This window comes from Erpetoichthys calabaricus, chromosome 12 (genome assembly GCF_900747795.2).
Source record: "Erpetoichthys calabaricus chromosome 12, fErpCal1.3, whole genome shotgun sequence".
Classification (NCBI taxonomy): domain Eukaryota; kingdom Metazoa; phylum Chordata; class Cladistia; order Polypteriformes; family Polypteridae; genus Erpetoichthys; species Erpetoichthys calabaricus.
The window spans coordinates 13,431,544-13,454,431 of record NC_041405.2 but is presented as its reverse complement, the minus strand read 5'-3'; the positions used below and the strand labels follow the sequence as shown (position 1 = coordinate 13,454,431).

The 22,888-nt window shown below is 40.1% G+C and overlaps 1 protein-coding gene across 2 annotated transcripts in view; it reads right to left on the bottom strand.

The window, feature by feature from the left end:
- Window positions 1–10,489: 10,489 nt before the first annotated feature.
- LOC114661896 (protein CutA homolog) overlaps window positions 10,490–22,888 on the bottom strand; it is a 42,387-nt gene continuing 29,988 nt past the window's right edge. For both annotated transcript variants that reach the window (XM_028815122.2, XM_028815120.2), the window contains 2 exons: window positions 14,730–14,779; window positions 10,490–10,970 (listed from right to left, as the gene is read on the bottom strand). In XM_028815122.2, coding sequence (XP_028670955.1) covers window positions 10,871–10,970; window positions 14,730–14,779 — 150 coding nt within the window. In that variant the 3' untranslated portion in view covers window positions 10,490–10,870. The remainder of the gene's footprint in view (window positions 10,971–14,729; window positions 14,780–22,888) is intronic.

Sequence of the window (22,888 nt, the reverse complement as noted above, 5' to 3'; positions counted from 1 at the left end):
AAAATCATAAAACAAAATACAATAAAAAAATTACTAAATAGAAATTTTAGCATAGTTAGCAAAACCGATAGATTGTAATTTTAGTATAGTTGGCAGGATATATAATTAGATACTTGTCCTCAAGGAGAAATTCAGATGTTACAAAAGCTCAAATATTATAACAAACTATAACCCCCCTAAGCCAGGGGTGTCCAACTCTGGTCCTGGTGGGCCGCAGTAGCTGCAGGTTTTCATTCTAATCATTTTCTTAATTAGTGAGCCATTTTTGCTGTTGATTAACTCATTTTGCCTTTGTTTTAATTGACGTGACTGCATAGTTTTTTCTTTTTCCGTAATGAGCATCCAGACAATAATGAGACCCAAAACAAGCTACGACATGACCAGCTAACCTACAAAATAAAGGTGAAGGTCTCAGTCATGTTGGTCTGCTCAGGTCACCAAAACATCTGGACGGTGGTCTTAGAATTAAACAGAAAACCAACAGTCCGCTGTGGCAGAATGAGAGCAGAAACAAGTCACAATATTCAAGAATAGCTTCGATTAACAGCAAGAATTGGCTTAAGAAACTGGTTGGAGTGAAATTGGCCGGAGTTTGACGTCACAATTTAGCTGGTCATCTGTTGGCTCATTTCACACCTCATTTAATGAAGAAACAAATCAATTTAGAGGACTGAATCCATAAAAACAGGGCTATTAAAATGAAGGGAAAAGGAGTTAATTAGCAGTGAAAACTGGTCAATGATTAGGAAAAGTGTTTGAATGAAAACCTGCAGCCTCTACAGCCCACCAGGACCGGAGTTGGACACCCCTGCCCTAAACACACATCAAGAGCTTCTGGCTTAAAAAACAAGAAAGGTGCTGCTGTCAATAAGAGTCTTGTAGATGGCAGTAGATTTGGTCAGATCGGCCCAGTTGTCCCACGGGTTTACATTTAAAGACACTAACATTTGGACAGATCAGGTCCAGCATGCTGGGTCCACAAATTGAACATAATGAGAACACTTTGTTCCTTCCAAATGTCTCCTGGCTAAAATCACCAGCATTCTAGGGTCAGAATGATTCATCATTAGAGTATTAACCAGGATAATGTACCTTATCTCCCTCGGAAGTAACATGGACACGTTCAGTCGGTATTTTTAATCTCCTGATCATACATTTTAGTTTAAATTGTAATGTACTTACTTACATATCCCTCTGCTCATTCACATAGATGTCCAGGCCCCCTTTTGCTTTTTCCTCTCCGTCTAATCGTGTGAAATGCAACCTGTCCACCACTAAAACAACATCTGAAATAAAAAGTTTAAGCCGGTCCCACGCAGCATCCAAAACGCTGAAGTACCTGAATTTGCCTTGACTCACCTTGAGATGTGACGGTTCGTTCAACTTATTTAAAAGTGATTGGACACTCGTTGCTCATGGAGGCAGGCCGGATGTGAAACCTTATAACCTTACTTTCATCTTTGCTCTCGATCTTTGCCCTTTTCTGTCCTCGGACAAGCCGATCCTCTTATAAAGTGGAACAGCTCCTTAAGCTGTAGTGATTGCACTGCTAAAAGCTAAAACTAAAAAAAAAATATCTTCAAGTTACAACAAAAAACACTGGTATCAGGAATATTAATTTGAATTTCATATCGTAAACCGCTTCCCTGCACCTGTGCAGTTTTTCCATCGGTCATTCCGGTTCTCCATCCACCTCCCAATCATGCATTTGTATCTAGATTGCAAATACCATACATTGCATCAATGTTCATATTGCTAACTACACGTCAATATTGCTGCTACTTCTTTGTCTCGTCTTTGCACAATGTCTTGTCTTGTTTGCGTTTTAATTTTAAATCTTAATTTTAATTCTATTTTTAATTTATTATTTGCACATCATGTTGTTACACTGTGGACCCTGAGCTTCGCAATTTTGTCTATCTGTATACTTGTACAGTGGAACCTCAGTTTGCGAGCATAATTCGTTCCGGAAACATGCTCGTAGTCCAAAGCACTCGTATATCAAAGTGAATTTCCCCAAAAGAAATAATGGAAACTCGGATGATTTGTTCCACAACCCAAAACTATTCATATAAAAATGATTAATACAAAATATAAAGTAAAAATACATAAAACAAATTAACCTGCAGTTTACCTTTGAAAAGAATCATGGCTGGTGTGAGTTTCTAAACTCTTGTGGGATTCCACCCAACGGGACGACACGTGGAAGAGCGTCCCAAAGCAATCGCAGTCTCCCAGCGCTGTAGCAGTTCGCAGTAAAAGCGAATCTGAAAAGATCGCGGACATGCTATAAGCGCCTGGGTGATACAAGGAACAAGGAACATTATAAATGCGCAGGGCACAGTACTACTTTCCCAGCACCCTGCCTGACTGCTGTGTCTGTGTATAGGATTGCGGCAGATCCCGCTACAATAAGTAACCACGCTGTTACTGTTTCAAGTTGAATAAAGCTGGTGTTGCTAAAGTACTGAGACTCAGCTTCGTGTTTTAGGGTGCAAGACGAAGACTCGCATGTCACAGCACACTCGCACGCACGCACGCACAAATACACACACACACAGTCACAATGCTAATGCTATAGTAAACAGTATAGGCTCGTACGGATGTTGACTATATGAGTGAGGCATGCCGACTCAGACGGAGAATAGGAGACGATTGCCCACAATCCTGCAGCGAGAGAGAGAGAGAGAGAGAGAGAACAACCATCAGCTCAGTTGTTATCACATGAAGCTCAGCAGACAAAGCGTATACATACTACTCATACTGCAAGACCGCGCTCGTTTATCAGGTCAAAATTTATTAAAAATTTTTGCTCGTCTTGCAAAACCCTCGTAAACCAAGTTACTCGCAAACCGAGGTTCCACTGTATATGGTTGAGATGACAATAAAGTTCACTTTGACTTTTGACATGTGCTCTGGCAGAGTCTGGCAACCCTGTCTAGTGTCACTTCTTGCCTTGGACCGAATGTTACTCGGATAAGTGCCAACCTCACGACCCTGAATGGGTTAAAGTGACTAAAGGCAATTGATAGACCACAAAAGATGGCACCCTGTCTGTCAAACCTGCTCTGAAGTTACTTACATGCATGCAGTTAAACCTGCTTTTGAGATACCATCTTCGTGCTCGGGTAACCTTAGTGCCCTTTAAATGCCACTTAAACTGAGCTTTTTCTAAAGAGTACATGGCATACAAAGTCTAAAGGATTGTCTCATTACCCATAAATATATTGGAGTGCAGGAGTGCTCGGGTAACCTTAGTGCCCTTTAAATGCCACTTAAACTGAGCTTTTTCTAAAGAGTACATGGCATACAAAGTCTAAAGGATTGTCTCATTACCCATAAATATATTGGAGTGCAGGGCCACCTCAAGTTGAGTGGTCTAAGAACGCAGACATCTTTTTTTGTTATCCTGTTTGCTCATTCACCCTGTACCTAAAATGCTTTTCTAGGCCGATTATGTAAATTAAAACTCGCTGACTTCCTCCTTGCATTTTTAAAGGTCTGGCAATCGCAGTCTTGCAAGTATTTTGACCCTGGGCTTGGCTAGCGTCTGCTCCACATTGTCAGCCTGCCAGGATTGTGAAAGGGTTCACAAACTCTTAGGGTTGTGCAAGTATTTCCTTAGTAAGTAGAATAAAGAAAAAAAGAAACGTATAAAGTTTAATAATGGCTTACATGTTAATGTTTTTCTGCGGTGGGCGGTTTCTGCCTTGTGCCCTGTGTTGGCTGAGATTGGCTCCAGCAGACCCCCGTAACCCTGTGTTAGGCTATAGCAGGTTGGATAATGGATGGATGGTTAATATTCTTTACAGGTTTTGTTATTATTCTGGTCTGTTCTCTCAAGACATATAACAAAGGAGTTAAATTAATATCCATTTACATTTATTTATCCAAAGCGACTTACAGTTGAGGTCAAGGTAATTAGCCTGGAATAAGTGTTACAAGACAAGGTTACAAAATGAAACCTCGTGAGGAGCTCAAAACAAAATGCATAATCTATAAAACATCTGTCTGTGGCCGGGCATAATGTCATTTAGCATCCACAACAGGGCTGGATTGTCTGATCAATAAAGGTAACTACAAAAGCACAAAGAAAGAAGGATGCAAGAGCCAGGATGTCTGATGAACAGAGGTCCCTGAATGAATGCACAACAGATGGACTTACCGTTGTACCACTGGGCCCATTTTACTAAACGGGCTAACAGATCAAAGTCAAGTTAAGCACATAAACCCGCTTACCAGTTGACCGTCAAGCAGATTCTTCTAACATCCTTTAACATGGTTTACTTTTTGTAAAGTTGGAATTCCCAGTACATGTGCTGAACTTCTAAGTATTTATGGGATTGCACAGGGAGATTGACTCGAAAGAGGTCCCGAATATTCTGTTGTATCTCCCGTTAGGATGAAGCAATATGAACCAAAAAAATACGCTCTCTACCTTGACGTGAGTGTAATCAATTGCATTACATGCAATGCTGGAAGTGGTTTCCGTTGTCTGCCAGACACATTTCGACACGGCGCTCCATGTTCTTGAATGTTATCGGCGAGCATCTCAGGGGGAATAGCAGCAATTTCACTTTGCATGTTTTCCTTCAAATCTTCGACAGTGCGAGGCTTGTTCCGATAGACGTTTCCTTTGAGCAGACCCCAAAGGAAAAAGTCTGTTGGTGTCAGATCTGGCGACCGTGGTGACCAAAGCCTCTTTGAAATTACCCCGTTGCCGAAGAAGGACTCAATTTCTGCCATACTCCTTGCAGATGTGTGACACGTTGCTCCATCTTGCTGGAAGAAACCTTCCATTAACTCACGATCATTCGGTTGATTCTGACATCGCTTAAACGAATTGGTGACCCAATAGGTTCGTACCATGAGGACGAGCTCCTCAATACTGTACACCACCATCCTGATAAGAAGTCGAGTGACTGAGTGAAAGCGTACGGACAGAGGTTAAACATAGCAATGGCTGTCCAGCACCTACCTCATCGCTCTGACGCAGGGGCGTCCCGGCTTGTTTGAAGCTCCATATACCGAGGAGCACAAGGCACATTGTTTCGTTCAGATTGCTTTGTTGAGTGAATCTCCTTATATAAGTTTACAGGGTCACTGCTGAAGTACCCGGTATAAATAGCGTAAAACTGTCATTTGGAAATTCAACATGCCTACATACAACCCACAATAAGACATTTTAAATTGAGGTACTCTTTAAGGCCGTGTCACATTTGAGGACTTTTCCAGCAATTGCCAGTCATGTCCTTCTTTTACGGTGATTGACAGCATGGTCACACTAATGCTTTGGACTGACACTGTGTGACCCTGAGCAAGTCACTTGACCTGCTTGTGCTCCAAATGGAAAAACCAAAAAAAAATGTAACCAACTGTATTTCAAATGTTGCTAAATTGCTTTGGATAATATTGTCAGCCAAATACATAAATATAAATGTACTCTGACCAGACTGTGGCTACACCACCCCATATCCAGCAAGCTGTGATGCACTGTGTGTTCTGACACTTTTCCATGGTGGCCAACATTAATTTGTGCTATAGTAGCTCTTCTGTGAGATCGGACCAGACAGGCTAGCCTTCACACCTCATTACATGAATCTTGGGCAATAAGTCACAACAACCGTGTCGCCAGTTCACCGGTTGTCCTTCTTTGGACCATTTTGGGTAGTTACTAATCACTGCATATCAGGAACTTCCTAGAAGATCTGCCATTATGGAGATGCTTTGATCCAGTCGTCTAGTCATCACAATTTGGGCTTTGTCGGAGTCGGTCAGATCCTTATGCTTGCCAATTGTTTCTGCTTCTAACACATCAATGTCAAGACCTGACTGTTCACTTGCTGCCTAATATATCCCACTCTTTGGCAGGTGCCATAATCAATGTTATTCTGCTTCAGGACAAAAAGTCCATCTATCAATCAAATATGGTCCTATCTATCTATATTTTTAATTTTAGTATAGTCGGCAGGATAAATCAATCTATCTACTTTACCTGTCATTGGTTTTAATGTTGTGGCTGATCAGCGTAGAAACACCATAAATTTCCTAAATATAACCAGTGAATGTAATACATTAGTTACAGTGCATTCTGGAGTACCATGTGCAGTTCTGGTCAACATTCAATAATAAAGAACGAGCAACAACAGAAGCCATGTGTACAAGAGCATCTCTGGACTGAACTCTATATCCTACTCTGATGGGTTAAGGAAACTGAACCTCTGTGGTTTTTAAACAGAGCAGGCTCTAATCTACTGTAGGTCTTATAACTTCGTAAAGGCATTGACGACATTCACCTAGCATATAAGTGAGTTGTCTTTTTCAGAAGATAAAAAGATAAGGTTTACAGTGGAACCTCGGTTTGTGAGCATAAATCGTTCCGGAAACATGTTTGTAGTCCAAAGCACTCGTATATCAAAGTGAATTTCCCTATAAGAAATAATGGAAACTCAGATGATTTGTTCCACAACCCAAAACTATTCATATAAAAATGATTAATACAAAGTAAAAATACATAAAACAAATTAACCTGCACTTTACCTTTGAAAAGAACCATGGCTGGTGTGAGTGAGTTTCTAAACTCTTGTGGGATTGCACCCAACGGGACAACACGCGGAAGAGCGTCCCAAAGCAATCGCAGCGCTGTAGCCGTAAAAGCAAATCTGAAAAGATCGTGGACATGCTATAAGCGCCTGCCATCGATGGGTGATACAAAGAACAAGGAGCATTATAAATGCGCAGGGCCCTGCCTGACTGCTGTGTCTGTGTATAGGAGAGCGGCAGCTCCCGCTACAATAAATAACCGCACTGTTGCTGTTTCAAGCTGAATAATGCTGGTGTTGCTAAAGTACTGCCACTCAGCTTTGTGTTTTAGGGTGCAAGACGGGGACTCGCACGTCACAGCACACATGTGCACACACACACACAGTCACAATGCTAATGCTGCAGTAAACAGTATACGCTCGTACGGATGTTGACTATATGAGTGAGGCACGCCGACTCAGACGGAGAATAGGAGATGATTGCCCACAATCCCGCAGCGAGAGAGAGAGAACCACCATCAGCTCAGTTGTGATCACATGACGCTCAGCAGACAAAGCGTATACATGCTACTCGTACTGCAAGACCTCGCTCGTTTATCAAGTCAAAATTTATTAAAAATTTTTGCTCGTCTTGCAAAACACTTGTAAACCAAGTTACTCGCAAACCGAGGTTCCACTGTATTTCGCTTAGTTATCATGTTATTTCTCTCAAAAATGCACTTAATTATGGTGGGTATACATATATGTGAACAAACTCTCTTAGTCACTCTGATGGGAAATATATTCTTTTAAGATAAAGTGAAATTAATTGAACTTCTGAATCTGTGTCTTTCAATAAAACACACAATGTGTATGTCTAATAGCCTGGATCTCACAAATTCTCAAATGAAAATTATAATATCCAACCTCCTCACCCTAAAATCTTAAAGTATGTCCATCTCTAATTTAAAAGATGCAACATCACCTCACTCTTTACACCAACAAAACTTCTAAGGGGCCCATAAAAGACTGAGATACTGCTTGGTTTTCTACACTAACTGGATTTGGACTATTAAAATATCAGTTCCTATTTGTTCGGATTTTAATTTCCCCGACTTCTGTTAGCTCCTGCTCTTCTATCAAGCTCTATATTCTAGTAATGAGTTATGTAGTCCCCTAGAAACGCACAACATTTTCAAGAGTGTTATCTCCTTAGATAAAGTAGTCAGGCGGTAAGCTACTGCAATGACAAAAATGTGATGAAAGTAGTCAGTTTTATCATACTTGGACACTTCCACCACCTCTTGGCAATTTAAAGAAACATTGGTAAAGAGCGATGTACAGGGACCAAACGTTTGAAATCAAAGGGTAAATCATTCAGAATCAGCAGATATTCTTGGTATGAAAACATCTTGATGTCTTGGGCAATGTTTGAGATGGCCTTGAAATATACTTTTTTGTGGCATCGGAAGTGGACTTTTTAATGCTACGTCTTTTTTTTGGTGGCATGGGTATATTACGGAAAAGCAGGACAATTATAATGTGTTACATGTTATTATGTACGGAATAAGCACCAGAGTGAGATGAATGTACGTTATTTACAAAACATCAGAAAGTGAACAAACAGCACCAGCAAGTCAGAAAGACTAAGACTGAAATCGTACTGTGAGTCGGAAAGCGAGCAAATAGCACCAAAAATACGGAAACGCCAGTCACGTGCACTGGATCGTTCATGTTTTACATCCATACGGCAGTTCCATTTCATGCGATGAAAGCAGTCGGCCTTCTGATACTTGGACACTTTCGCAATCTGTTGGCAATTTAAAGAAACACTGGTAAAGAAGGATGCACAGGGACCAAACGTGCCGCTAGATGGCGCTGCCGTTAACATCTGTTGCAACGTGCGGCCATCTTGTCAATGATAAGTACGGGGACGTGTGCCGAACTGTCGGTGAAAAGGTGCCCTGCGCTTCACCACAAACATTTTTCCCAACCAAACATACCCCACGACCTCCTCCTGGTCACAAAGGAGCCCCATGCCCAGCTTGGTGGCGATCAGACACCCGGTGCAGATTTGTATGGCGGACATACATACATACATACATACATACATACATAGACTCTGCTTTATACAAGGGGGGACCCAAAAATAACCGGAAATATTTTTAAAACGTGTTTAATTTAATTTTCTGTACAAACTACAATTAGTCTCCTTCAAAGTACTCTCCATTGGCGGAAATACACTCATCTAACCGTTTGTTCCATTGTTCGAAACATTTTTTAAATTCGTCTGAAGTAATGCCCATTAATGCTCTGGTCGTTTCTTGTTTTACTTCTTCGACGTCAGCAAAACGCCTTCCTTTCAAGTCTTTTTTCATCTGAGGGAACAAAAAGAAATCACACGGAGCTAAATCCGGCGAGTAGGGTGAGTGGTTCAGGGTTGTCATACCGTTTCAATAACAATAGTTTCTGCATCACTTTTTTCAAGAAGAAAACAAAATTTCACTGCCGCGCGTTGCTCACGATAATCGGCCATCGTAAAAAAACGACGCTTGCACAAAGCTACTTTTACAAAAAAATTCACTGAACACAAGCACAACCTTCCAGACTGACTTGTGAGGAGTGTAACTAGATCGCCCTAGCAGCCCAACCACGTACTACAAGTACCAACCTAACAACAACAAAATTCTGGTTATTTTTGGGTCCCCCCTTGTATATTAGATAACACAAAACAGGCACAAAAGCATAAAATTAGCAGCAAAAATCACACAAGATGTTTTCACTACAGCTTCCAACAACAAACTGAACAACAAAGCGTATGGGTGGCCCGAGAGTTGGGGAAACGTAAGCACAAACACACACGAACAACGTGCTCGGCGTTCATATTCTGGGGCAAAATTTATTCAAATTTTTCATTCGGATTCCAAGTTGTTCCTGTTCTGGGGCGTTTGGATTCCAGGGGCAATACTGTATATACATACATACATACATACATACATACATACATACATACATACAGGGTGAATCAAAATTACGTTAACATTTGAATGGCAGAAACAATTTTTTCACAAAACATACTTCATATGTGCAAGATGATTTACAGGAATGTCTCAACCTGTTCGCCATCATGTTCAACTCACACAAACCGACGAGCAACAGTACCATTTAAAGCCAGACAGACATTTTGCAAGGAATAGATGATAACACAGTCTATATTCTGTCCTTCAGGTCATTGATATCATGAACTTTCCTTCTATACACACGCTCCTTCACCATACCCCATAACCACAGGGTGTCACATCAGGGGAGTGTGGAGGCCATGGCAACGGTCCATCATGACCTATCCATCGATCTGGAAAGGTGTGGTCGAGATAATAATAATCCATTAGTGTTAACATCATTTTGACTCACCCTGTATATTAAAAATAGCAGCAATAACAGAATAACAAACATTTAAAAAGTCTTGTAATGCAACTACAGTATGTAAACTGATGCTCTCCTATAAGAATGAGCCAAGAGGCAGATGGGAAATAACTTGCTACATGTCCTTAAGCGGTCAAGCAGAGCATACAGCTGCCAGTTAAGATTTTAACAGCAATGGCAGAAACCCCACACGGCTATTCATTCTTAGTTTTGCTTTTCTTTAGGGTGTGTAGCCATGCATTTTTGTAGGACACACCCAGCAGTTGAAAAAGATAACTTTTTTTTTTTCTAATACAAGCACAAAACATTTGTACAATTAAACAAGAACCAAAAAATAAATAAATAAATCTGCCTTTTCATCCTGGTAAATATCCATTTTGGAAGGGGGCTAGAACAATCTCACAGGGATTGGTGTGCACAGCAGAGAGACAGATTTGTGCTCCTTCCATCCTCAGGAGCAGAAATGAAGTAGTTTGTTAGGAGGTGGTGAGATAAAAATAAAGAGAGATTTTGAAGACTTAGGACCATAAATCAACCTGTAAATGCCTTCCTTTTGGCAGTGTAGTTTTTATTGGTTTATATATATATTTTTTTACATTAGTCAACTCTACCATGATGCACTGCACTCCTATCTAATCCTGTTTTATTTAGTTCAAAGCAGAAAAGAAGCCTGGTGGGACTTGCTTTCCCAAAAACTTAAATGTCCTTAAAGTGACCTGCCATCCTCCTTCTTAGTTTATGGCAGCATCCAGTGTCTTAATGTGGCAGGCTTAACTCAGTTACACTTTCCATCTTAAACACAAGCAAAAACATCCCCCAGATTGGCATCTTGAGAACCCCCCCAGACCATGTCATACATACATGCAATCCACCCAACTGAAAAAGAGCTAAATGTACACATGGGCAAGGGAAGGCCCGTGTGACTTTTACTCTGGCACAACTTCACCCAGCCACTTTAGATACGGGGGGTTTCCTTGGTCGATGGGTAGACTAATGACCTCTGCCACCTCGTAAGGATGATTAGACCTGGCAAAAGACAAAACAAGAGATACAAAAAGTGAAATGCAGCACATAGAAGTGTGTTCCCCCCTATGGACTCAAAACACAATGGCTTCAGAAAGTATTCTGCACACTTTATGTTCTGCACACTTTATTGTGCTGTAGATTTAAGTTTTAGTTGATAAACTTGCCATTTTTGCCCCTCAATCTATATTTTATAACTCATGATGATGAATTGGTTTGCAAATTTATTAAAAAACAAAACTTTAGACCCTTTGCTGTGGCACTACAGATTTTAAAAAAAAAAAAAACCTTTTTGAGGATTTGGTGTCTATCTCAATTCCTTATGCCTTTTTAAATTTAAGCACCTTGTAAGAGCCATTTGCTAGTTATTGAAGTTATATTAAATGTTTTCTTATATATTAGTGCATAGTCTATGGAAGGTTCTTATAATCCCCACAAGCTGAACTGAACCGGTATATTCTGACTATTTCCTGTCTCTCTGACTACAGATTAGTCTCAGTTAGTGACCTGCTTTGCCGAGGGGGTAAGCATGGAGGACACACGGTTTTAAACCGGGCTTTAACGTGCCCAACAGACTGTAACGCAACGTGCTCTATTGAACATGCAGTGCCGTACGTTTACAGCGTACTTTATCTTTAAGTATAGAAACGACTGAAGTTTGCCAAGAAAAGCTAAGTTTAGAGAAGAGATGTTACATTCAGTTTTTTCTACGTGTGTAACAACCCTTTTCTTTATTGTTGCGTGGACCGTTTGCTTTGAATTTTCACAAAATCTTTTAAAGCAAACTTATGGAGATTTCATTCGGCACGCGTTTGAACCGTGCGTCAATCCTGCCTTACTTACCAGCAGCTTTTAATAAAAACCTTTAAATCTTCCCGGCACACCAACACAACATTTTTGAGATGGATCAACAAATGCTACCTTCAGTGCAAGTAATTGTTGGTTACTACATTTCACACACATAAGCTCTTTCTGTGATACCAGGGTGCAAAGCAAACTTAAAAATGGTGATAGATTAAGTAAGATTAAAGTGGAAGTTAGAAAGAAATTCAGATTTATGCTCATTTTACAAGTGCCAGTGAGGGCAAGATATTTTTAAATTAAACCAGCAGACCCCCGTGACCCTGTGTTAGGATATAGCGGGTTGGAAAATGACTGACTGACTGACTTTAGAACACATCTTCACATGGTAAATGCTTATATACCATGTTTGTGAATAAATAGCTTTGACTTAAATAAAGCCAAACTTATCCTTTGTGCTGCCAGTACTTTGATCCTAAAAATACAAAAACAAATGTGTTACAGAGATTATGATTTGTAAGTAATTTGGGATAAAAGTATCAGCAAAACTAATCCTTAATAGTGCTCTTAGCATTGACAAATGAAAGCTACACCATTGAGAACTTCACCTAATGCAGCACTGTTTCTATTGAAAAATCACATTACCTTTACAGCACATTTCATCAACAGCATACAGTGCCCTCCATATCCCATTTTTCCTTGATTGCCCCCTCTGCTCCACAGTTTCAAATTACAAATCAAACAATTCAGACATTGTGATCAAAGTGCACATTGCAGGCTTTCATTTAAGGGGATCTGCATACATTTCGGTCACAGGACACTTTTTCTATATGGTCCACCATTTCAGAGCACCATAAAGTTTGGGACACAGCAATGGCAGGTCTATTAAAGCCGTCATATTTAGGACTTTGTCGCACATCTCTGCCATGCAATGACTGCTTGAAGTCTGCGGTTCAGCAGGTGCGGAGGATCTTCTCTAGTGATGCTCTACCAAGCCTCGAATGCAGCCACCTGTTGGTTTTGGGGGCTAATGTCCTCTTTATGTTTTCTCTTCAGCATATGGAAGGGCTGCTCAGCTGGATTTAAACTGGGTGACTGGCTTGGCCATTCAAGAATTTTCCATTTTTTAAATTTGATAAACTCTTGTGTGGCCTTAGCAGTATGTTTGGGTCTTTATATTGTTGTAGGATGAAGTGCCATCCAGTGAGTTTGGAGGCATTTACTGGAACTTGAGCAGATCACAGCAGCTCTACACCTCAGAATTCATTGTGCCACTGCCGTCAGCAGTTACATCATCAATAAAGAGAAGTGTGCAGCCATAACACCCCCAGCACCGTGTTTAACAGATGAGGTGTTCTGCTTTGGATCTTGGACAGTTCCTTCTCATCTCCACTCTTTGCTCTTGCCATCACTCTATCAATACTGATGCTCTGTGCAAGAGAGGACAGAGCCAACTATACTTCCTTAGAAGGCTGGCATCCTTCAACATCTGCAATAAGATGCTGCAGATGTTCTATCAGACGGTTGTGGCGAGCGCCCTCTTCTACACGGTGGTGTGCTGGGGAGACAGCATAAAGAAGAGGGATGCCTAACGCCTGGACAAACTGGTGAGGAAGTAAGGCTCTATTATAGGCACGGAGCTTGACAGTTTGACATCTGTGGCGGAGCGACGGGCGCTGAGCAGACTCCTTTCAATCATGGAGAATCCACTGCATCCACTGAACAGTGTCCGTCATCTCTAGACAAAGGAGCAGCTTCAGCGACAGACTGCTGTCACCGTCCTGCTCCAGTGACAGACTGAGGAGATCGTTCCTTCCCCACACTATGCGACTCTTTGATTCCAGCCCTGGGGGTAAACGTTAACATTATACAAAGTTATTGTCTGTTATACCTGCAATTTTTTTACTCTTTAATATTGTTTTTTTTTATCAGTATGCTGCTGCTGGAGTATGTGAATTTCCCCTTGAGGATTAATAAAGTATCTATCTATCTATCTAAGACCTTTTTCCAGAATTCTGCAGGCTTTTTTAGGTTCTTTTTTTCCAAGCTGTAATCTGGTCATCCATGCTTGTGTGGCTAACTAGTGGTTTACATCTTACAGGGTGGCCTCTGCAAGTCTTCTGCTGATAGTCGTCCATGACACGTCCACATCAGCCCCCTGAAGACAGTTTCTGGTCTGTCAGACAGGCGTTTGAAGCTTTTTCTTTACCATTGTGAAGATTCTTCTGTCATCAGCAGTGGTGGTCTTCCTTGGCCTACCAGTCCCTTTGTGATTAGTGAAAACTCACCAGTGTGTTCTTTCTTCTTCATGATATTCCAGACAGTTGATTTTGGTCATCCTAATGCTTTACTGATGTCTTGAATGGTTTAATTCTTGTTTTTCAGCCTCATAACGGCTTGTTTGACTTTCATTGGCACAGCTCTTGTCCTCATGTTGAACAATGGCAACTACAGACTCCAAAGGGTAGAAGCAAGCTGAGGTGTATAACAAAGCCATGAAACGCACCTGAGGAGTAACAAACCTGGTGCTCTGAAATGGGGGGTACCATATAGAAAACATGTTGTGTGACTGAAACATATACAAATCCCCTTAAATTAAAAATCTGCAATGTGCACTTTAGTCATGTCTGAATTGTATGATTTGTTATTTTAAACTGTGGAGCAGTGGGGTAAATCAATGAAAAATGGGTCTTTGTCCCACACATTATGAAGGGCACTGTAAACTGCTGGAAATGCAAGCACACATTGTATTAAAGTTGGATAAAATGGGGTGCAGAGCAAAATACAAATAAAACAACCCACAGACTGTATAAGATACCAGTAAGCCTACGGGCCTATCCTGATATACCATACTACCTGTCATGTGAGCAGAAACACAAATTTAAAGGCAGTGAAATGGAGTGGGAGCGAATTAGACCAAATATACATTTAAATGAGGGGAAAAGAATCAATGCTGCTTACCGGATGTATTCGGCCAGTGCCGACACCTTGGAAGTTCTTGTTTTAATCATCTGCAAAAAACATCAGGAAAGTGATAAGGTTTACACATAGTGAAGTTTTATAACCAAAAAATTAAAGGATTACTAAAATAGTAAACACATCTCTATACAGCAAGAGTCAGCCAGAAGGTTAGGAAGGCATGGAAGGAGGAACTTCAGGAAAGTCTTTATGCTTAGACATGAAAGTCAGGTTTGTGCCCTCATCAAGTTCTCATTGTCAAAGGAAGTTAATTAAATATGGAAAACTCACAGCACTGGCTCCAATCAGGCACAAACTGGTGTCAGATATAAACATATTTTTCAGTACTGTTTTTGATATTTCTTTCTAGACTTGTCAAAATGAATTACGCCATTACCAATCAAGACAGTAAATGAGAATGAATTTTAATAACTATCACTTTATTAACAATAGTATCCTAAGATCCATGACTGCCACCAGGAAAAGCAGATGGGAAGATAAGATGAGATGGGAATATACTGAGAGTTTATTTTAAATCAATTAAAACATTTTATAGTTTGCTTTACAACTTTAATAAAGTATAGGTATGTGTAGGTTTGAACCATAGACATAATATAAGCTACCAAGTAGTGTGGTGGACAGTAGGACTTTAGGGTGTTTTATAATTAGGCTTGATGTTACTTTGGAAGAATTAAGAAGATAGGACTGGAGACCTTTGTTTGGCTGAATGGCCTGTTCATGTGTAGGTTTTTGATATTAAATTAATTTATAGGATGTAACATACCATATAGTCAAGTCAAACTTAACAAAACTAAATTTTAAATTCAATTCAACCCCCACCCATGAGAAAGAGAGAAAGGCAAACAGCCAGAGTAAAACTACTGAGAGTAGTATAGAGGGAAAGGAGTCTTTTCTCCCTAATATAAATGTTTATCTTACCTATAAATGTCTACGTGTGGAAGTGTGTGTGTCTGTCCGGCCCAGAAGTGAGAGGTGGAGTCGAGGTAAGAGCTCCACCTCTGAGGAAACAGAAACTCGCTTAGCCGCTAATAATACAAGCGAGGCCAGCACATCAGCAAAACAAAACCTCCGAAGACAGTCATTTGCATAGCCACTAATACAGAAGTGAGGTGAACACATCAGCAAAACAGTATCCCCTTTACTTTTCCTCCTGCTGCTAATACATAAGCGAGGCGAGCATGTCGACAAAAACGAAATCTCAGAAGAAAGACAAAGTCGCTTAGCTGCTAATACACAAGGCAAGGCGAGCATATCGGAAAAATTAAACCTCCGAAGAAAGAGACGCTCGCTTAGCCGCTAATACAGAAGTAAGGCGAACACATCAGCAAAACGGTATCCCTTTTACTTTTCCTCCTGCCGTTAAAACACAAGCGAGGCGAGAATATCGACAAAACGAAACCTCAGAAGAAAGAGTCATTTGCTTAGCTGCTAATACACAAGCAATGCTAGCACGTCGGCAAAACGAAACCTCCGAAGAAAGAGACGCTCGCTTAACCGCTAATACATAAGTGATGCGAGCATATCGGCAAAATGGTATCCCTTTTACTTTTCCTCCTGCCGTTAAAACACAAGCGAGGCGAGAATATCGACAAAACGAAACCTCAGAAGAAAGAGTCATTTGCTTAGCTGCTAATACACAAGCAATGCTAGCACGTCGGCAAAACGAAACCTCCGAAGAAAGAGACGCTCGCTTAGCCGCTAATACATAAGCGATGCGAGCATATCGGCAAAATGGTATCCCTTTTACTTTTCCTCCTGCCGTTAAAACACAAGCGAGGCGAGAATATCAACAAAACGAAACCTCAGAAGAAAAAGTCATTTGCTTAGCTGCTAATACACAAGCAATGCTTGCACGTCGGTAAAATGAAACCTCCGAAGAAAGAGACGCTCGCTTAGCCGCTAATACATAAGTGAAGCGAGCACATCGGCAAAATGGTATCCCTTTTACTATTTCCTCTGACCGCTAATACAAAAGCGAGGTGAGCACGTCGGCAAAACAAAACCTTCAAAGAAAGACAAAGTTGCTCAGCCACTAATTCACAAGAGAGGCAAGCATGTCGGCTAAATGAAACCTCCTAGGAGAGAGATGCCCAGAGGAGTTCCTTTCAGTTACCTGACATCTCTACATTTCAATTTTTTTTCTGACGATTCCAATAGTTTCTAGGACCCCATGTACACAGCTAATTCTAATATATTATTGATTAGATCCTGCCAGGTTTTAAAAAAGTTTTGAACAGACCTTCTAAGAGATAATTAGATTTTTCCCAATTTCAAATAGCATATAACATCAGTTACCCGCTGACTTAACAGAAGTAGGTTGGGATTCTTCCAGTTGAGCAAGGTAAGTCTATGTATTAATAGTGTAGTAAAGGCAATTCCAGTTTGTTTGTCCTTCTCCACTTTAAGCCCCTCTGTGAGCCCACCAAACACAGCAGTTAATGGGATAGGAGTGATTGTGACACTAAGGCTGTCCGATAGGCATTTAAAGATTTTGGTCTAGAATGATGTTAATTTGGTGCAGGCCCAAAACATGTGGCCCAGTGAGGCTGGAGCTCAAATGCAACGTTCACAGGTTGGATCTTACCCTGAAAACATCTTGGACAATTTTAAATCAGATAGATTTGCTCAATAAAAGATTTTTGAATAATTGAATGCTTTGCACATATAGAGCTCAAGTGAATTCTGTGCATGGCTGCCTTCCACTCCTTTTCTGAAATGTTGAGTAAGAGATCCTTTCCCCATTGTACTTTGGGATCTTTATAAGGAAGGGACTTTAAAATTGTTTTATATATTATAGAAATGCTGTCCGAGTCTAAAAAAACTGATCAATATCTGTTCTGGAATAGAAATTGGTGGGAGGCAAGGAAAATTGGGCAGATTTTGTTTAGTAAAGTTTCAAATTTGGAGATAGTGGAAAAATGGTGTTGATGGGAAACTAAATTTAGAGTGTATGTTCATAGGATACAAAGACATTATTTCTATACTAGCCGACACCCGCCATAGCATACGGCGGTGTAAGAATAGGAACAGAAAACGGTGAGAAAGGAACTCAGAAATCAAGAAGAAATAAATACTTCTTGAAAGACGCAGTTGTGAATAGGTGCTTTGGTGGAGACAATAGATAATGAACAGGCAGTTGCCGGATCCCGGAATAGAGATGACGTTGTACAAAAACCCGTCGACAGAGAAGATACTGTCGTTCATTTTATAACAAAGGCTTAGGAAACAACCATCACAGTATAATGAAAATACAAAGGAGCGAAACCAATAGCAAGGAGCGAAACCAATGCCAATGGTCGACAGAGTACCTTTCTGTAGCAGGCTGCGGAAAAGACTCTCAGGCACACACATGGCTGAAGTGAAAGGTCACACGATCAGGATAGATATAGGGCGGTGACGTGACACCAATGGGGTCATGAGAGAGGAGCGGGGAACGCGGTAGTCCGAAGGAGGAATAGGAATCGAGAAAAGCGGTGAGGGGGTGTATGGGAGGCCTCAGGCAGCGTGGAGAAGGTTTGGAAGAGCAGGAATAGGAATCGAGAAATGCCGTGTCAGCGGGACCGGTTTTGAAGAGGAGCTGCAGGCAGCGTGGGGAAGGGTTTGGAAGAGGACGAACAGCAAATTGAGAAATGCCGTGTCGGCTGCGTGTGGGCGGGACTGCTTTTGAACAGGAAGCGGGACGAACCAGAAGAGAAATATATATAAGAGATTCTATTCTATTTTCTGTTTAAAAACTGTGTTAAGTTTGAGAGGGTGGAAAAAGGTGGTTATCGTGTAGAGGTGCCACAGATAAAATATTCTCTAACTTGAAGTGCTTCCAGTTCCATATTCTCATCAAGATTGTTCTAATGTGCATTTCTACCTTTAATATATACTTTTTGTAATATTATACAATAGATCAATATTTATTCTGTTTAAGTATATTAATAAAAGTAACACATTCATTACTTTAACACAGCATATTGGTGTCAGAGCTTTTTCATAGGTGTAGTGACCGTTGTGAGTGGTTGCTTCAAATTATTTCCTTTCCTCTTTCAGTCCTCCTAACCATGTGATATAACCTGATCTTTCACCAAGGAGAAGAGATTTGCAAAACAGGACATTGGAGAGGTGGATGTGTTGTTGCCAATAACAGAGCAAGTGTCAGACCTTCCCTGCATTGCACATAAACTGTCGACCTTTGTCTGTTTTGTTGTGCGTTGTAGGATTTCTGCAGACAAGCGACTCATGTGGCCACATGTGGTACACAGCAGCTGAAATCTTTGACCCTAATTTATTTAAAATTGGGTTTGGATCTAATCAGTGTTTTTAAAAAATCTAGTAAGTATACTGTATGTGTGTAAATTGCATATATATCGTATTAGGAATGTGCAACAAATCAATACAGTATTGCAAAATTTTTAGTCAAAATAGATCATTGATACTCAAGTATTATTGCTACCATTTTTCTTTTTGCTTTTTTGCTGCAGCTGCAGGTACAGGAATCTTTGCAGTAGTGCCAGGCATGGATCTACTCTGAAAACAATGAAGCTCAAACTTCAGGGCCCCTAATCCCAAAGGGACCACAGAAGTGACTTTAGTCCACATTGCTTATACATTTTGGGTGTCTACTATATTCAAACCCCTACATGTAGTGGTTACATGTTTTAAAAATTTGTGGAGATCTGTAATGGAATAAGCCCATTGATGAAGATAACAGTGGTTACCGAGACCCTGTTGGTGGTTGTGAAAGGGCCCCAATAACAGTTCAAGCTGCTGGGCCCTTAAAATATTGGTCCGCCACTGAACAGTGCAAGTGTTTACAGTGTGCCATCTGCGGAAATACAGAAGCAGTGCATTTAGTGGTACTTGCGTAATAAAATCATTCTTATAGGTGGCACTGCACAAATATCAGCACTTCTTAACAGATTCCTATGCCTGTTCTTATACTGCATACTAGAAATGAGTGGGGGAAAAATCTTGATACTTGTGCTTTGTGCATTGATGATATGTTCCTATAAATATTCTTAAACATTTAACTTAAGCATTTGGTATATGTTCAATGTTACAGTGAAGGAAGAAATATGAGACACATGAGAAAATATCAAGCATGTCAGATTACTTTTTTGGCATCCATGTGCTAAAACTGATATAATCAAAAGACAAAGTGAAGAAAGAAGAAACCTCAGGAAAAACTGCATTACATTAGGCTGGGCTGTTTGCTCCTGACCTGCCTGAGCAAAATCCATCTCAATGTGAAGTATAAATGTGAGCTGAAATAACAAAGTTCGGCAAGCTACAAAAAAAAAGAAGGCTAACAATGGGGTTGGTGACATTGTATAACTGTCACGAAATAAGCTGTGAATCCTAAGTGATCATTTTCAACCATCAAAGTGCAGAGGGTGGTTTTGTTTTTGACCGAAGAAGCAATTACTGTATATACTCGCGGATAAGTTCTCCCACGAATAAGTCGGGACTTGACTTTAAAAAGGCCAATCACTTACAACCTTTCACTACGTGTCATAGACTAATCCGAAAAACTGTTGTCGCTCCACTTATTTTAATACTGTCTTTAGCTGTGGGGAGCAACTGTGGATACACAGAAATGGCTGCAGGGTCCCTTGCAGCAGTTAATTAACGTGATAAAGGGGATTTAAAACCATTCAAAATGTATTTATAATAATTGCTGTGAATCCCAACTCACAACTACCTCATCATATTATGGACTTGAAAAAAATCAAGAAAATGCAAAAGTTACTGATTACCGTATTTACTCGCGTATAAGTTCTCCCGCGGATAAGTCAGGGCTTGATTTTACCGTATAATTTCTGGTATTTTATGTCAGTCATATAAGTCGATTGCGGAAAACTCACACTATTGGTCCAAGAGATTATGATATGCTAACGCCCGCCCACCTGAGAGAGTAACCACGGAGCACACTGCCTTTTTTTCTATGTGGGTGCAGCAATGTGCTGTATCAGCGTGTGCTCCTAACCTCTCTCTCTCTCTCTCTCTCTCTCTCTCTCTATTATTCCGAAGTGATGTTTGCACTGATTGGTGTTTTTTGTATCTTACACCCTCATACACCTTTATCGTAAGAGCATCTCTTATCTATGATGGACAGTTCGATCAGAAGAAAATATGAAGCTGGTTATAAATTAAACGTCGTTGAAGTAGCGAAATTAATTGGTAACTGTGCTGCTGCAACAAAATTTGATGTGTCTGAGAAACTGATGCGAGATTGGAGGAGGCAAGAAGATGTAAATAAATAGTGTCGCATTTGTGAATAGGCATATAAGTCTGCGTCTGATTTTATGATCGATTTTTCGGGTTTCAAGACCCGACTTATACATGAGCATATACGGTACAGAAAAGAATGTGAATGTTCAGCCATCAAGGGCCACATTTACAGCAGATACTTCAAATAAATTCCGAGTTTCTTGAATTAAAGTAGTCGTATTGCATAGCCATTTTGGGAAACTTTTTATTGCACTCAGATCCCGCCATGGACATTCACAGTCGCATTTGCTTCACCAGAGACTTGCAGTCAAAAAAAAAAAAAGTACTCGCTGGAGCCCACCCTCTCAACTCTGAAAGGATAAAAATGACGGCTTTTGTTTCAAGGCTTACCATGTTGTGTGTGGTTTTATGGAAGAAATTATTAAATAAATACATAAGAAATAAAAAACATAAGTTGCGACACATTTAATTATGTATGATCACATTATTTTGTTATAATTTGTCACATTTTACAATATACTTAATTAATTTTGTCCAAAATAATCCTCCCTAAGTTTGATAGCTATACAAATGAGGTACAGTGCATTCAGACCCCTTCACTTTTTTCACATTTTGCTGTGCCACAGTCTTAGGTTAAATTTATTTCTTTCCCACATCAAGCAACACTCAATATCTCAGAATGATAAAGCAAAAACAGGATTTTAGAATTTTTTTGTAAATTTATTACAAATAAAAAAACTGAAATATCACATTGACATAAGTGCAGTAAAACCTCGATTATCCATCACTTGATTAATCATCAGTCTCCATTAACGTCAGGGCCAAAATTATTTTTTTTTTTTTTAAAAAGCGCACACCAGCACCTACCTATTACTGTACTACTACTGCCGTGCGGTACGCTGTAAGCTCTGCATATTAGAACAACTCTCCCCTTCTGCTAACGTGTAGTGTTCTTCCCCAGAAGCACGTCAGGCCGCATTTTGAAATCTCAGTGTCAGTTACGTATCTTCAGTTTTAATAGTGTCTCATAGTTTTTCTCTTTTGTTATAATTAATCCACTATACATTGTTATGGCTGATAAACGTTAAGCATATGGTGTTGGAATTGTCATAAAAGACCAAAATCATTAAACGTTTACGAAACAGAAGAAGCGCTTCAAACATTGCTTCAATTTACGGAGTAGGAAGAACAACAGTGAACAATAGAAACAGTGATGCCGACAAAATTGAAAAACTTGTCGAAAATGGAAACCACCGATGGTAATGTTAATGTTCTCCTGTATCGTAATTTTCTTTTTAAATTCTGTTATGTTTTTTTTTAATATATTATGATATGCTGGCAGCTTGTTATGGTTTGCTGGGGAGCAGAAAGTGTGTCATGAATGCTGTAAGTAATGGGGGGCTGGGTGAAGGGCTTCTGTTCTGTAAGGGGTGTACATGTCTGTTAGGAGTTGAGTGACTGGAGAAGTTAGGAGAAAAAGAAAGGTGCAGCGGAAGGATGTTTTGAGTGGAGAGACAGGAGATAATGAGCAGGAATGTTTGTGGTACAGAGAAAAAAGGAACGCGAGTCAGGAGATAAACTGATTGGTAGGGAAAGTTTTCTTTATTGTTTTGGAGGTGTGCTCTGTAACCCAGATAATGGAGTATAACTGGTCCCCAACCTTTTTGACAGCAAGGACCACTTTATTAGATGCAAATTTTTCCACGGACCAGTCGGGGGGGTTGGTGGCGGTTTTATACACAATTTACATAACATTTCTATTATTATTAAAGTTATTAAGCAATTCGCATACGTTTGCAATCTGAGATTTTTCTTCTTTTTTTGCATACAACAAAGACATATGTTTTACATTTGCCAATCCAACAGATTGCACATCACAAACATTAACACTGCAATCTTTTTTTCGTGTCTGCCATTTCTAT